The sequence below is a fragment of the Vipera ursinii genome (genome assembly GCF_947247035.1).
Source record: "Vipera ursinii genome assembly, chromosome: 3".
NCBI classification, from domain to species: Eukaryota; Metazoa; Chordata; class Lepidosauria; order Squamata; family Viperidae; genus Vipera; species Vipera ursinii.
The window spans coordinates 106,193,079-106,209,671 of NC_139516.1; the positions used below are offsets into that span (position 1 = coordinate 106,193,079).

Here is a 16,593-nt window from a genome sequence, read left to right on the forward strand (position 1 = left end):
AAAGTGAGTTGCATTCTTTTACAGGCAGCAAGTATAATTGTTTTGAGATGTAGAGGTTGCAGATCATAGCTTTTGAGAGATCTAAAAATATTGTTTTTATCCTGCTGGATCAGGCTAGAAAATAAGTAGCCCACATTCTGCTTCTTGGTCAACCAGTGATTTCTGGAAATATACAACGTGGGCTGTGCAAATGATGGTTATCTCGTTGTTTATCGTGCACCTGGTAGTATTTCTATATGCAGTTTTCTCTCTTCATAAGCAGTTGGATAACAATTTCTTGTCTATGACTTTTCATAATCATTTATAAAGCTCTTTATGCTGTAAAAGTCCACACCTGGATGGAATTTTGCATGCAAACTCATGTATGATGTACCAACCTAGAGTGCTAGATCTGTGGAATAAAAAAACATATTTATGTTCAGTTCTCTGTCATTCACAAGCACTCATATAGGACAGGCAGTGAAGCTGTATGTTCCCGTAAGTCCTTGGTACACACTCCAGGAATAAATAAATAAATTTGGAAGTGTTTGCTCAGAAGCATCATTGACATTTTCTGCTCTATCCTTTTGGGAGCATTTGAGGTGACTAACTATATTTGTTCCACCTGATTTTTTAAAAAAAATACTAATCTAAGAAAAAAATGATATTCAGCCTGGGAGAAAACACAGATTTATTTTTTACTTTCTTCATTTGTTAGGTTTTATCCAGAGGAAATTGGACCAAAGCACTGGCCAAATTCCAGATTCACTCATGTGATGAAACTAAGGCAGGCTGCTCTGAGAACTGCAAGAGAAAAATGGTCTGACTACATCATGGTAAGATAAAAACCTTCCTTCCTTCCTCCCTCCCTCTTATTTTTCTTCCTTCAATTTTCAGTTGACTGTAACTAGGAATGCTGGGATTGCAGTCGTTATGAGATGCAGAAACCCGGAATTTTACAATCTCTTCACTTAGCGATAGAAATTCCAGTTTATTTGCTGTTGTAAGGAATATTTCTATTTCTTTCAGAGTGTGTTCCAAGATTATCAATAGGTCACTGATAAATGCCTATTTATAAGTTTCTCTTTTAATCATCAATCCAACAATTCTCCCATCTCTCCTTATATCTCTGTTCAATATTTCCAAAGCTAACAAAAATAACAATGGTGACTAGTCCCTTCCTGTATCTCACAAGTTTTGTTAATTCCCCATTCACAATTATGTGTGCCTTTTCTGAAATGTAAATTGATTTTACCCATTTTGTAAAAATCTCACCAAAGACCTATGAGGATAGATTTCTGATGGAAATATTTGCATTATGTTCTTTTTACTACTTCACAAGAATTGAGAGAGTGATAGCTTTTAAAATCCAGTTTGTGATCAAGAGAACATCAAAATTGCTTTATTTTCAGTAGAATTTAGTTGGATAAAATGTAATGTTATTTCCTTCCTATTTTTCTAGTTCACCGATGCTGACAATTTTCTGACAAACCCAGAAGTGTTGAATCTAATGATAGCAGAGAATAAAACTCTTGTGGCCCCAATGCTTGAATCTCAAACCCTGTACTCTAACTTCTGGTGTGGAATGACACCTCAGGCAAGTAATGTTACTGTTTTATTTACTTAAATAAGATATATAAGCAAAGGAAAATAGATAGAATCCAAGAGAATTGGGATTTCATTTTCAACTCTCAAGGGGAAAAACAAGAATGTGATTAACAGATGAATAAGATACAAATCATATGAATGAAATATAACTCTGGTGAATCAAACCGAAGGCCCATCTAGTTTCTCACTCCCCCCCCCAGTGTGAAGAGACTCACCTACAAATTTATGTTAACATTCTTTCAAAGCCATTTAACTACATCTTGTGCAAATGATGTTGTGCAGTAATAAAATTAAGCCATTTAAAGGGAGAGTCTTAAAATATAGTGGCAACTTTGGAACCATTTTTTTCTCCTTCTCCTTCTCCAGTTTTTATGTTGTACTTTTAGTCCAGTGACTTCACTCTTAATTTTATGACATTCTCATCTGGGGATTAACTGTTGATTTACATATTAAATTCAGATGTGCAGTTGGCATAGGATGTGTCAACTGTTTTATGGAACAGGAAGCCAAAACTTCTTCTGTTTTTCATGATGTTGGCCAGTTAACTTGGTTTGCGCACATTTCTGGGTTTATATTCCTTCAAACTAGGAACAACCATATGTAAATCCCAGTACACTGTTGAGAGATAGCTAAGACAGGTCAATAAAGAAAGAAAACACCTTAATTCTTCATCAGAATTCTATTTCAGTTTGAATATTTTTGTGAGTCATATTTTGGAATAGTCTTCAGATCTCTCTGTTTTTGTCATGATACTTTTGCATCTTGCAGCAATGTTGGAAAGTTGTGATTCTAGAACGTATTGTCAGATAGTTGTTTATATAACTAAAAGAGCTAGTCATGTAACTAGCACAAAATATTTACCAGTTCATGTCAAGTAGAGCTACCTAGAGTGGGATAACATCTGTTGGGCATGAGGTTATAAATCTTGCCTTAACCAAAGGAGAATCCCATCATTAATGATGGGATGGGATGGATTCCCAGGATGGAAGGAGTGCATTCCAGAGGAGCAAGGGACAACTCAGTTCAGATAGTTTGCATGAAAGAAAGAGAGTGAAGACACTCCTGCCTAATAGTTCCTAGAGTATATGCTTTATGGGAATGGTAGCATGCTTTACTTTGGCAAAATTCTGTCTATAAGTGAGAAACAATAAAGAAATCTACTTGGAAGAATCACAACATGTCTTTCTTGTTTTTTGGAGCCTGACATATACTCTGTGTTGAATGTAACAATAGATTAGATAGCTTTCAGCTTATGGCCAGATTTTTGAACAAATACATTGGCAAACAGGAAGAAGGTCATTTGTTATAGGCAAGAGATTTTTAAAAAAGAGTTTAATACTATATACTTTTTTTAGGGCTATTACAAGAGGACACCAGATTATCCTCTGATCAGGGAATGGAAGAGAACTGGTTGCTTTGCAGTCCCAATGATACATTCCACATTCTTGATTGATCTGAGAAAAGAGGCATCAGATAAGCTGGCATTTTATCCCCCACACCAAGACTATACCTGGACCTTTGATGATATCATTGTTTTTGCCTTCTCAAGTCGCCAAGCTGGTAAGGAGCCATTGATTAACCCACATTTAAAAATTCAGGACAGTTTTGATATCCTGTAACATTCATAAAGAGAGCTTCAAAAATAAAATAAAAATCATAAATAAATTACAGTCTATATGTGAGGAATAATAAGTATTCTATTATTATTCAAATAGAATAATAATAGAATACTTATTGTTCCTCACATATAGACAGAATCCTGGCAGACTAAAACATACTATCATGATTGATGATGATGGTGATGATTTTACAAGATAAAGTAGATATGAAGCTGGAAATGAAGACACCAGATACCTGAAAAATATTTTCACCTCTTTTCCATTATGGCATTTAAGAGATGAACTGAGAACTGACAAGAATTGTAGTCAGCTGCTTGGTTTAGAGTATGGAGATTGTAAAGGAGCAGACACACACAATAACTCCCCCACAAACAACCCTGTGATATTAAAATGTCAGAAAATGCTTCTGTTATTAATAAACTGGCCCAGAACTAGACCAGACGACCAAGCTTGAATTCCTCTTTCTTTTCCCTGCTGGTTAAAAAAAGAACTTAAAAAAAGCTAGCATTTATTTTCAGCCTCATACTGGGAATGTACTTTGTTTTATCTGCAGCTTATTAAATTGCGTCTTCTGGAACTTTTAATTGCTGCTTTGATTTTTCAGCCCAATGCAGTAACCGGGACATGTTTTATTTTTCCTTTGTTGGTTTCAGTGGTTTCTAGTTCCCCTGCCAAGCCCCAAGAAAGAAAGAAAGGACAGGTGTGTATTGGAGCACATCTTGCATATCCATGGGACAAAAATAGCATGTCAGGCTGCAGCTGGTTCTTTGGCCCAGCCCTCTCCATCAAGGGTCCAGTGTTTCTAAAGGCTCTTGCATTCTGGTTTGGGGATGATGATGCTGAGATGAGTCCTGTACCTGATGTTTTGGTAGCTCAGAAGATTCACAGGGGGTTATATTTTGGCACAGCCAGGTGAAAATGCAAACCCTGAACAAGCCAAGGACAACTTCATTGTACAAACACGGTTAATACATTCAATGCATTACTCCTCACAGAGGGTAGCCTAGTTGTAATTCTTGGTTTGGCATTACAAGCAAGCTGTTAATCTGGCATGTGTAAAGCTACAGGGAAGCCGACTAGATTGTTTGTCCATGTAGATCAATATGCCTGCTCACCCGGGAGCTTATCTTTCAAATTAAAAGTTATGAAATTTTTCATGCAAGGCCTAAGACATCATTTGTTAAATAAAATCATTGGCTGGGAGATCTAAAACCACTTTTCCTCAATTGTACCGTATTTTCCGGCGTATAAGACGACCCGGCGTATAAGACGACCCCCTACTTTTAAGAAGATTTTCAAGGTTTTGTCTTATACGCCGGAAAATACTTACATGCCCTGCCCGTCGCAGAGGAGGCGAAGGCCCGACTGGCCCCGCCGGCCCTCCCGCTGCTCCCGCGCTTCTGCCGGCCCCCGAGGCGCAACGTTTCCCAGGCGGCAGGCAGCGCCGGAGGGCAGCCGCCACCCCGCCACGGCTGGCGCCCCTTCTGCTTCCCCCCCAGGCCTTGAAATTCTCCCATTGGGCGCAGGGCGGGGAAGCTCCGCCCGCAGCCTCTTTTTTAGAACTCGTGCGCTTCCCTCTCACTGTCGGCCGAGGCGTGCTTGGCCCGGGCTCCCGGTCCCTCTTCCCGGCCGGCTTCCCGCCCTGCCCCTCATGGAGCTGGACTGGGCGTGCAGCCTCTTGGTGTGGCTGCTTTTTCTGGGCAGCCTGGCGGTGCGGCTCCTGCGCTCGGACCTGTTGCTGGGAAACTTGCCAAACCGGGAGAGCGACTGCTGCGCCCACGCCCCTCCTGGGACGCCGCGCCTGCCTGCCTCTTAAAGTGCCCACCGTGCATCCCTCTGGCCAAGGCAAAGGAGGCTGATGAGGACACCGACCTCGCTCCACGGGCGGCGGGAAGAGCTGCCACATCTGGGGACTCCTCCTCCTCCTTCCCCCCTCCCGCCTCATGAAATGGCCTCTTAGTCCGGCGCGCAGCTCCGATCCCGGCTGCCTGCTGGCTCGTCTCGGTTGTGCTGATGCGCCCGAGCGGCTGCTTCTCCCGTCCTCAGCGGCTCGCACTCCTAGTTGCAGCGCATTGGAGTAAGTGCCGGCAGAGGCTGCTCTTCGGTCACCCGCCGGGAAACTTGCCAAACCGGGAGAGCGACTGCCACGCCCATGCCCCGCCTGGGACGCCGTGCCTGCCTGCCTCTTAAAGTGCCCACCCTGCATCCCTCTGGCCAAGGCAAAGGCGGCTGATGAGGACACCGACCTCGCTCCACGGGCGGCGGGAAGAGCTGCCACGTCTGGGGACTCCTCCTCCTTCCCCCCTCCCGCCGCCCTCTCGCCTCACGAAACGGCCTCTTAGTCCGGCGCGCAGCTCCGATCCCGGCCACCAGGCTGGCTCGTCTCCGACAGCACCACCTGGCGGAAGCGCATCCCCGTGGGGGGGGAGAGCGGTGCTGGTGACAGGTGAGTCCGGCAGGCGTGAGGCCCTCCCCTCGGGCCAAGAGCCAACGGGCAGCGCCGCCTTCACGTGGGGAGAGCTGCCCGACGCTCCCGCCCAGCCGTGTCCCGGAGCCGCGCCGGAGTTAGCTCAGTTGCGTGGGGCGGCCTGGCTTTACAAGAACGGGGACGCTCGACTGATTTGGTTTTTTTATCGGCGTATAAGACGACCCGGCGTATAAGACGACCCCCCAACTTTTGAGAAGATTTTCAGGGGTTAAAAAGTCATCTTATACGCCGGAAAATACGGTAGTGTGGATGCATCAGTGACTGTGGCAGTAAAAGAAATGGGATAAAATAACAGAGCAAAATAACAGAGTACGAAGGGACTTTGGAGGTCTTCTAGTCCAATCCCCTGCTCAACCATTTAAGTTTCTTAAAAACTTGCAGTGTTTCAAGATTCATTCTCTCTCTCTCTCTCTCCCTCTCTCTCTCTCTCTCTCTCTCTCTCTCTCTCTCTCTCTCTCTCTCCATACATCATACATACATACCGGTCTGGTCGATGCACCTTGGTTTTTGAACTACTATATTGCAGGCAGTTCTATTATTATGATCACTTTTGCCTTGCAGCTCCAACCTAGGAGCGTTAAGCAGGGCTCAAGTCACTACTGCGAACACTAAAAATTTGAATTTCTTTTTTGCTGACAAAAGGGTATGGAGAGATATATATATTGAGCAAGCCTCCTAAACAGACCGAACCATTTAGCCATCTTTATTTTTATCCCCTCCACTTTCTTTTATTGCTTTGTTGGGGAGGCTGTCCTTTTAATTAGCTTTGTGCTGCTTGAGTCTGATTGACTCTAAACTGCTTACAAAAGTCGAAATACAGAATAAAAGCCACAACAAATTTAACATTAGAGTAATTGCTCATAGGCTTGCTGTACTGTAACTCCTTTTCTCCTGCTGCCCTTTTCTTTTGTCTCCATCAATGAGGCAGCGGGCAGAGATCTGTTCATTGTGTTCAGTGGCATGCTTAATGCGTCTGATGGCTCAGTCATGTGGTAGGGACTCTGCAGTCTTTGATCTTTTAGAAGAACCTTGAGGAAGGTGGAGTTCAGTCTCCAAGACTCAGCCAAAGACACCTGAGTCCCATCCTTTCTTTATGACCACAGTTTTTCTCCTATATATCCTATATCTCCTTCTCTTTCCAGACATTCAGATGTACATTTGCAACAGAGAACATTATGGTTACCTTCCTGTGCCACTGAAATCACACCAATTGCTAGAAGATGAAGCAGACAATATTGTTCACGTGCTGAGTGAAGCAATGAGTAAGTTACATATTTGGCCTCACACCCCTACTATTTTGGTTTCCAATAATATGGATTTTGTGTTTTTATTGTATTCTAGTTAACTATTGGGCAGTGAATAAATTTTGGAAATAAACATTTCTACTCCTCTTTCCCATTATGATATCAGTTCTTTAAATAATGGGTTAGAATTTAATGGGTTCAAATGATGGAAAATAATACAGGTTGATTATCTGAAAAACTTATTTTGTGTGTGTGTGTGTGTGTGTGTAAATTGCTAATTCATTTTTAGGTAGATTTTAAAACTCACTATTAAATCTGGCCAACCATTAGATGGCAGCAAACTATTAGGTCTATGCTCCAGAGTTTTGCAGTCTAGCTATAGTAGCCCTATTGATTGTGTGATTTTGATCATGACAGACATAAATATTTCAATATTGCATTATCTATTATTGGACTAGAAACATGCAAAGAATGGAACAATGAATCTAGTGCCATTGACTCGCAGGATCCCCTTGTATGGCTTAATTTCTACCCTTACTTTGAAGTACTTTTCTAATGATGGTAAAACAGAGACTAAATAGTCCCATGTTAAGCCACACTATAGTTTGATATTGACTTAGCCTGCTGAGTCAATGTTTTCCATGCCATGGTCAAAACAACCATGGCTTGGGCCAAAATACTTCCCCAGCTAGCATTCTCCATCATTTCTAACCAGAGAGGAGCTATGCAGCTCTTCAGATTTAAAGGGGAAAAGACAGTTTGGAGTATACAAGAATTCATGAAGCAAGTGCTGGCAACTCCTTAAGAGCTGTACCTTTTTGTGGAATTGCACAGCTACTTCACAATCCTTGAAAAAGATGCATTTGGTTAAAGGTGTTGACAGATGCTACACAGGTACTAACATATAAATCAAAATTCTATAGTCTCCTAAACTATATCGATTAATCCTAACAGGAGCTGATGCTGTAATTTGAATTGGGGGCTAGCTCAGAGTTTTGATGAATGCATCCTGAATATTAATTACACGTGTCTCATTTGTCTTAACCAATCACAGTGCCAAATTGCAGGTGGTACGTTAAATAATAAATTCCTGGAATTTTTCTTTAAATATAACCTCTTGTGAACATGTCCACTGTCGTAAGGAATTGTACTTATAGCAACAGATACAGACCTAAGAAACTTAGCAAGCAACTTTTTAGAACTCCTCCAATAGTTATATTACAAATTATGATTTAGTGATAACAAATGTATGGGAAAAGTAGCCAATTTTGATTAATGCTAGTTACATTAAATTAATCCTCATATCCATATTTTATTTATTTGTAAAACATATTAGCCACCCATCTTATCACAAGGTAACTCTGGGCGGCTTACAAACTACAAAACCTACAGATGTAAATACAATACTATGAAAATCCATATAGTCAACCTAGCTAAAAGATGAGGAGGGAAGGAATAGGTTGAGAAGGGGAAGGGGTGGGATCTCTTGTTAATCTATCAACCACCCCCAATGTGAAGCTCCACCATTGGAACCCCAAGCCAACTGGCAGAGCCAGGTCTTTAAGCTCTTGTGGATGGTCAGGAGGGTTGTAGCTGACCCCTTTCTGGGGACAAGATGTTCCAAAAGGCAGGTGCAACGGCAGAGAAGGCTCTTCCCTTGGACCGCACCAGCCAGAACACAAGGCCAATGGCACCCTCAGCATGCTTCCTCTGTCAACAGTGGTGGGGTGGGCCAATCCCAGTGGTATGAGACAGTCCTTCAAGTAGCCTGGACCCATGCCACAAAAGGTTTTAAATATGATAACCAACATCTTGAATTGCACCCATAAGCAAACCGACACCCAGTGCAATTCACAAAGTATGGGTGTTACCATGTTTCCCTGAAAATAAGACCAGGTCTTATATTAATTTTTATTGCAAAAGATGCATTAGGGCTTATTTTCCGGTTGGGTCTTATTTTGGGGGAAACACAGTACTAAATGTGTCTGTCTGATGATCTTAACTGAGGCTTATTTTGGGGTAGGGCTTATATTATGAGCATCCTGAAAATCATACTAGGGCTTATTTTCAGGGAAACATGGTACAAGAGCCACCATTGGGGCCCCAAGAACTTCGCTGCTGCAGTCTGCACCAGCTCTAGCTTCTGAATGCTGCATATTTGGAAGTGCAGTCTTTCAAAATCAAGAATAGCCCATCGTTTGAAAAAAGCATAGTCTGCTTTATTGATAAGCTTTTGTTCATTTGCTGTAGCAATATCCTAACTACACTTGGAAAGGAGTATGTTTAAAACTAAAGAATTCTTGCTATATGCTACTGACTAGTGCCTCATAGCTATGCTATTCAGCAATACACAGAGCTTTGTACAAGTCTGTTTTACTCAAAGCATGAATACATTTAAAAACTGTCAGTATTAATGTAATAGGATGAATGTTCTTAATCTCTTCCAGTTAACCATCCTCCAATTGAACCCTCAAAGTTTGTCACAGTTCCTCCAAAACACCCTGAGAAGATGGGATTTGACGAGGTAATGCAAAAAAGAAGGGTGTCTCACTCAGCATGCCAATTTTTACAAAAGTGAAAAAAGCTGAGGCAAAATCCAGTAGGAGTTTAACTCTGACCTCAGTAACTTGCAATGTCTCACCCAGCTTTCCCTAAACTAGGGGTCTCCAGATGGTTGAGCTTCAGCTACCATCATTCCTAGAAAATGTGGCCAAATATGTTTGTTGGGGATGATGGGAAGTAAAAACATCTCATATATATAGCTCAGTCATGGTCTGTGAAAACACAGTGAATGTAACATGACTCAGCCTTCCATCCTTCTGAAGTCAGTAAAATGAGGAGCCAGATTGTTGGGGGCAATATGCTGCCTCTGTAAACAGCTTAGAGAGGGCTGTAAAGCACTGTGAAGTGATATTAAGTGCTATTGCTATTCAAAATGCTGGTTTCTTTTTTTAAAGCAAGCAGGGATTTAATATCTACTGTAGGGTAGCATTATATGTCACAAAAATCAATTTTCTAAATTTGTTTTTCTCTTAAATGTGCTATAGAAAAGAACTTAGGAGAAAATTGACAGTATGATGATGATACTTAATCTATGCCTTTCCAGCAATTCCACCTTGCAATATTGCATCACTGGTTTTGAATTACATTTCCTGGAGCCCACAAGTATCTACATTCTAGTATGAGAATTACTGTCAGAATCCATTTATATCACATTTCATAATTGTATAGGTAGAACAACGTGCTATTTCTGGGGATTCTGCCATCTCTCCGAGGGGGGGGGGAGAGAATGGTTACTAAAGCGATTTTCAAACAACAGGGGATGTTTTAACTGGGGGAGGGAGGGGGACAGACAGGTCTGGATTGTATCTTCATTTACAACTGAAAAGGAAAGCAATAACCATAAAACCAAGGAGAGTTCCCTTTCCCATGGAAGGACCTGACACCTAGCAACTGATGAGAGCCTGACCAAATGGATGAGGGGAGGGGCTGTAATGGGAATGTTTTATATAGGATTGAAATGTAACTTTTTTAGATTCCGTCTTGTATTCCCACAATCGATTCCATCCTAGTAAACATTTTCCTTTTTGGACTAAACTTGCATCCAAGAGTTCTTATTTCCTAAGATGTGGATTGAGGTGGGTCCTGACAGTAGACGGAATCTGCTTTAAGAGTCAACCTGGAAGGGAAAACCTTACCGGGGGACTTTGCAACAAATACAATGTCTGGCGACGAAGCAAGAGAGGAGGGAAGCCCCATGGAGGGGGAGTCTTCCCCCCAAATGGAATCCCAGAGATGATGGGAAGCTGAAGCAGCATATTCCCCCGGGAAAGAAGCGGTGGAGCAGTACGACCGAAAACCCCGGTGGTCGATGGGCGTTGGAAGGAAAAGTGAGTGGGAAAAGGCTTCGGGAGAAACGACCCTGAGGCGTAGTAACCACCAACCGGAATGGAGGCAAGAGATGGAGAGTTCCCTGCAAACCAGTGAGGAGGAGCGGATCCTGGAAAAGGCCATTGATCTGATGAAAGCAACCCTGAGCTCACTGAGGGAGGAGAGAGCTGAGAATCGCAACCGAGGCAGCCCCTGGGGATGCAACTGGAAAGGTAACGGAGGGGATCCAACACCTGAAACCCCGGGGCCGTCCAATGGAACAGGAATTGCTGCCTCAGCAGTACCCCCCCCCCCAGAACCACAGATGGGGACCAGGATGAGGAGCGATACCGGCCACCGCGCAGACAACGCTCCAGCCAAAGACTCCCGCCCCTGGAAGTCAAATTCAAGGGGGAGCCATCACGACTGGGATTTTTCCTAACCCAAGTCCTCAGCTACATGGAAGAGTACGGACAGGACATCCCCAGTGACAAAGCACGCATCCGAATTATGCAATCTGCCCTGGACGGGACGGCTGCAGACTGGGTGGTGAACTTGCATGACTCCAACGCCCCAGAACTCAACGACTTCAACCGATTCATGTCATCTTTGAGGCGACGGTTCGAGGATCCTTTGGCTGACCGTAAGGCCCGGGAGAGAATCAAAACGGTGAGGCAGGGCAGGCGAGCAGTGGCTGATTATACCCAAGAATTCCGAGCCATTGCCAGCAAGCTGAACTGGCCAGAAGACATCCTCCTTAGCCATTTCAAAGACGGTCTGAACTACGACCTGTATGATGCTTGCCTGCCTCGAGGAGACCCACCCCACCTCGACGACTGGTACATCCTGGCAGAGGAAGTGGAAATAGACCTACTGAAGAGACACCGCAGAGGAAAACCATGGGGCCGCCTGCCACCTGAGCAAACACGCGAGGGGGAAAACCCACCAGCCACAGCCAAAAAATCAACAGGTTGCTTCAACTGTGGGAGAGAGGGCCACCGTGCTGCAGAATGTCGTTCAAAAGCCCCCCCACGAAAACCAGAGGCATCATCCTCCAAGAAGCCGGGGAAGCCCCAAGGCAACAAAAAAGAATCTTCCATGAAGGGGACAGAGGCTGTAGAGTCCACAATTCCTGCCAGGAACTGGGACTGGACTCCGGCCTGCACCGCAGGGACGGTGGACAACTCGGAAGACAGCTCAGAGGGAGAACCATTGGTAAGTGGACCCCTTCCACCCATAATTAAGACAGTGACTATATTAGCTTCCCCTATGCCTGAAGCAGCCAAAATAAAAGCTCTGATAGATTCTGGGTGCATCCGCTGCCTTATCAGCCCAACGCTGGTGGAGAGATTGAGCATCCCAGTGAGGAGGCTAAAACAACCAATCTCTTTTAGTCAATTAGATGGGACAATAGCAGGGGGAGGACCAGCCACCCTAGCCACTTTACCAATCCACCTATCACTGGGGCCCCATGAGGAGGACATAACGTTTATAGTGGCCCCAGGCATGGAATGCCCAATGATCCTAGGACTGGAATGGCTGAAGAAATGGAACCACGGGATAAACTGGAGGACAGCAGAACTCAACTTCCCAAAGGGGGGGCAGAAGAACGTAGACTCCAAAAGCACCCCCCCAACCCAGAGGGAGGAGACAGCAGCAGTGGGGAAAGAGAAGGGATTACCAGAGATACCGGAGGAATACAGGGACCTGGCTGAGGTTTTCAGTGAGGAAAGAGCAGATGAGCTTCCCCCCCACCGCCCCACAGACTGCACCATAGAATTCAAACCTGGGGCAAAACTCCCAAAACCCAGGATGTATGCCATGAGCCCAAGGGAAATGGCAGAAATGGAGAGATTCATAAAGAAAAACTTAGAAAGAGGATTTATTGAGCCTGCCAAACCCAAAGTGGCCGCCCCGGTTCTGTTCAGGGAGAAGAAGGATGGGTCTTCTCGCTTGGTTGTGGATTATAGAAATTTGAACACAATTAGTAAATGTAATCTGTACCCCCTTCCCCTAATGAAGGATATGTTATCCCACCTATCGAAAGGAAAGATTTTTACCAAACTAGACCTGAGGGAAGCATACTACCGTATTAGGATTAAGGAAGGAGACGAATGGAAGACTGCATTCAACTGCCCAATGGGGTGCTATCAATTCAAAGTATTGCCATTCAGACTGCAAGGGGCCCCTGCAGTCTTTATGCAATTAATCAATGACGTGCTGAGAGAGCACCTATATAAGGGGGTCCTGGTTTACCTCGATGACATCCTTATCTTCACAGAAACCAAAGAGGAACATATCAAACTAGTCAGAGCAGTCCTGAAAAAGTTGCGAGCTGCCCACTTATATGCTAAATTATCGAAGTGTGAATTCCATCAGGAAAAAATCGACTACCTGGGATATCGCATATCTCCAGAGGGCATCGAAATGGACCCTGTGAAGGTCAGGGCAGTACTAGAGTGGGCACCCCCCGCACACGGAAGCAATTACAAAGTTTCCTGGGGTTTACAAATTTCTACCGCCAATTCATCCCCGCATTTGGCCAAATAGCCATGCCCCTCACAAATTTGTTGAAAACGAAGGGGGGGGGTCACCCGTGAAACCCAGCCAGCCTCTGAAATGGTCAATGGAATGTCAAGCAGCATTTGAGAGACTAAAGAGACTTTTTTCTGCTGAACCTGTCCTAAAACACCCAGATCCCGACAAACCTTTTGTAATACAGGCAGATGCGAGTGATGTAGTGGTAGGAGCCGTACTATTACAAGAAAATGATGGGGGGACGTTGCAAACATGCGCATACACATCCAGAAAACTCACAGAAACAGAACAACGCTGGCCAATATGGGAAAAAGAGGCATTCTCATTGAGGTGGCCATTACTAACATGGCGCCAATTTTTAGAAGGAAATAAAATACCTTTCCAGGTCTGGACAGACCACAAAAATTTGGAAGCACTAAAAACGCCCAGGAAGCTCACTCCTAAGCAAGCCCGCTGGTCCCAACATTTTCACCGATTCAATTTCACTCTCAAACACTTACCGGGGGGAAAGAACTTCCTGGCAGGTGCATTATCCCGCATGCCCCAATATAACAGCACAAGAGTTACTGACTTTAAACCACTTGTACCGGAACAACAGCTGGCAGCACCAGTCACAACCAGGGCACAAGAAAAAATGAAGCCGAAGGTAGATAGCCAAACTGGAATAGAATTCAGGAAGTCTTTGGAAAGTGATGAATGGTTCCAGAAAAATAAACATGTGTACACAATTAAAGATGGACTGCCGTGGGTGGGGGAGAAGCTATATATACCTGCCACACAGAGAATCAATTTCATGCAACTGTGCCATGATACAAAATCAGCAGGACACTTTGGCTTTGTAAAAACCTTACACTTAACTAAAAGGCAATTTTGGTGGCCATCTATGAAAAAGGACATAGAAAGCTATGTGGGTAGCTGTCAAATTTGCGCGATGGCTAAAAGACTGCAAGGGAAACTGCCAGGTCTGTTACAACCGGTGGCAAACCCCTCAGCCCCATGGAAAGAAATAGCCATGGATTTTATCGTAGAACTGCCAGAAAGTAATGGAAACACCGTAGTCTGGACTGTCACAGATCTGTTCTCTAAGCAAGTACATTTCATACCTTGCCAAAAAATCCCGACTGCAAAAGCATTAGCAAAACTTTTTGTACAGCATATTTACAGATTGCACGGGGTACCACAATAATAATAATAATAATAATAATAATAATAATAATAATAATAATAATAATAATAATAATAATAATAATAATAATAATAAACCTTTATTGTCAAAGTACAACATGTGTACATTGAGATTAGCTGAGCCTCCCCCTGTGCTCTCTCCCCCCAACACACAGTGACAACAAACCCTCCATCCCACCACACTATGTGAACCAACTACACCACACACCAGCCTCCCAAGTCAACTCTGCATAAGATTACATCCCATTCAAAAGCCTAACAGCTTACGGATAAAAGCTGTTCTTCAGCCTGTTGCTACGGCTGGCTATATTCCTATATCTCCTACCGGATGGTAGGAGAGTAAAAAGATACCGTCCAGGGTGTGAGTCATCCCTGAGAATCTTCCTCACTCTTCCAAGGCAACGAGCCCTGGCGATGTCATCCAGTGGTGTCAGGGAACAGCCCACAATGTCTTGTGCTGTGCTCACTACCCTCTGTAATACTTTCCTATCCGCGGCTGTCAGACCGGCATACCAAACCACAATACCATACGAGAGGACGCTCTCTATGGTAGACCGGTAAAAGAGGGTCATTAGCTGTTGTTCTACCCTGTTCTTCCGCAAGATCCTAAGAAAGTGAAGCCTCTGTTGGGCCTTTCTAGCCACCTGGGTTGTGTTAACTTTCCAGGTCAGATCTTCACAGAGGTAGACTCCCAGAAATTTAAAGGAGGGAACTCTCTCTACACAGTCCTCCCCGATGTAAAGTGGGGCAGGTTCCTCTTTTTTTCTCCGGAAGTCTTAACACCATCTCTTTCGTCTTGCTGATGTTTAGGTGCAAGTTGTTGTTACTACACCATATGGATAGTTTTTGTACCTCCGCCCTATATGCTGTCTCATCCCCACCTGTAATAAGACCCACCACAGTTGTATCATCTGCGAACTTGATTATCGCAGTGGATGGGTCAGATGATACACAACGCATCATATCTGACAGAGGGGTGCAATTTACGTCGGCATTTTGGAAAGAATTTTTATCCCTCTTAGGAACCACCCAAGGACTGTCATCTAGTCACCATCCTCAGACAGACGGAGCTTCTGAAAGACTTAATAATATACTTGAACAATATCTGAGATGCTATATTAATTTTCAGCAGTCCGACTGGACGGACCTACTGCCTTTTGCAGAAGTAGCATATAATAATGCAGTCCACTCAAGCACAGGTTACACTCCTTTTCAAGTAGCTACAGGCCAGAGTTTCAACCCAATACCAGAACTAACCCCAAAAGAACCGGTTATCCCTGATCTGAAGGAATGGATTGCTCAATTACAAAATACATGGCCAATCGTTAGGAAAGCGTTGGAAGATGCCAGAAAAGCATACAAGACACAGGCAGACAAAAAAAGAACCGATCCCACACCATTTAGGGTATATTTATCCACAAAATACCTGAAATCACTCCAACCCTGTAAAAAACTAGGACCAAAATATATTGGACCCTTTCCAATTAAAAGAATCATAAACCCAGTAACAGTTGAATTAGAACTACCCAAAAATCTTAGACGAATACACCCAACCTTCCACTGCAGTCTATTAAAGAGAGAACAACAATCACCACTACGAGCAAAAATCCCACCACCACCACCAAGGAGAACAACATTTTGAAGTGAAAGAAATCTTAGATTCCAGAAAACACCATGGAACGATACAATATTTAGTGGCATGGAAACACCTCCCCTCCTCAGAAAATGAGTGGGTTAACAAACTCCATGTTAAAGCACCTAAGTTGCTTAAGAGGTTTCATACAGAATATCCAAACAAACCAGGCTAACATTTATATGTTTTCTTTCCCCACAGATGGACTCATCTTTTTTCTGAAAGAAGAGCCGAATGTCAGAATCCATTTATATCACATTTCATAATTGTATAGGTAGAACAACGTGCTATTTCTGGGGATGCTGCCATCTCTCCGAGGGGGGGGAGAGGATGGTTACTAAAGCGATTTTCAAACAACAGGGGATGTTTTAACTGGGGGAGGGAGGGAGACAGACAGGTCTGGATTGTATCTTCATTTACAACTGAAAA

The 16,593-nt window shown here is 43.7% G+C and overlaps 1 protein-coding gene across 4 annotated transcripts in view; it reads left to right on the forward strand.

Annotated features, from left to right (window-relative positions):
* Positions 1–16,593, forward strand: part of COLGALT2 (collagen beta(1-O)galactosyltransferase 2) — a 100,205-nt gene that overhangs the window by 59,099 nt on the left and 24,513 nt on the right. For all 4 annotated transcript variants that reach the window (XM_083359085.1, XM_083359086.1, XM_083359087.1 and 1 more), the window contains exons 3-7: positions 698–815; positions 1,442–1,576; positions 2,943–3,147; positions 6,837–6,956; positions 9,386–9,462. In XM_083359085.1, coding sequence (XP_083215211.1) covers positions 698–815; positions 1,442–1,576; positions 2,943–3,147; positions 6,837–6,956; positions 9,386–9,462 — 655 coding nt within the window. The remainder of the gene's footprint in view (positions 1–697; positions 816–1,441; positions 1,577–2,942; positions 3,148–6,836; positions 6,957–9,385; positions 9,463–16,593) is intronic.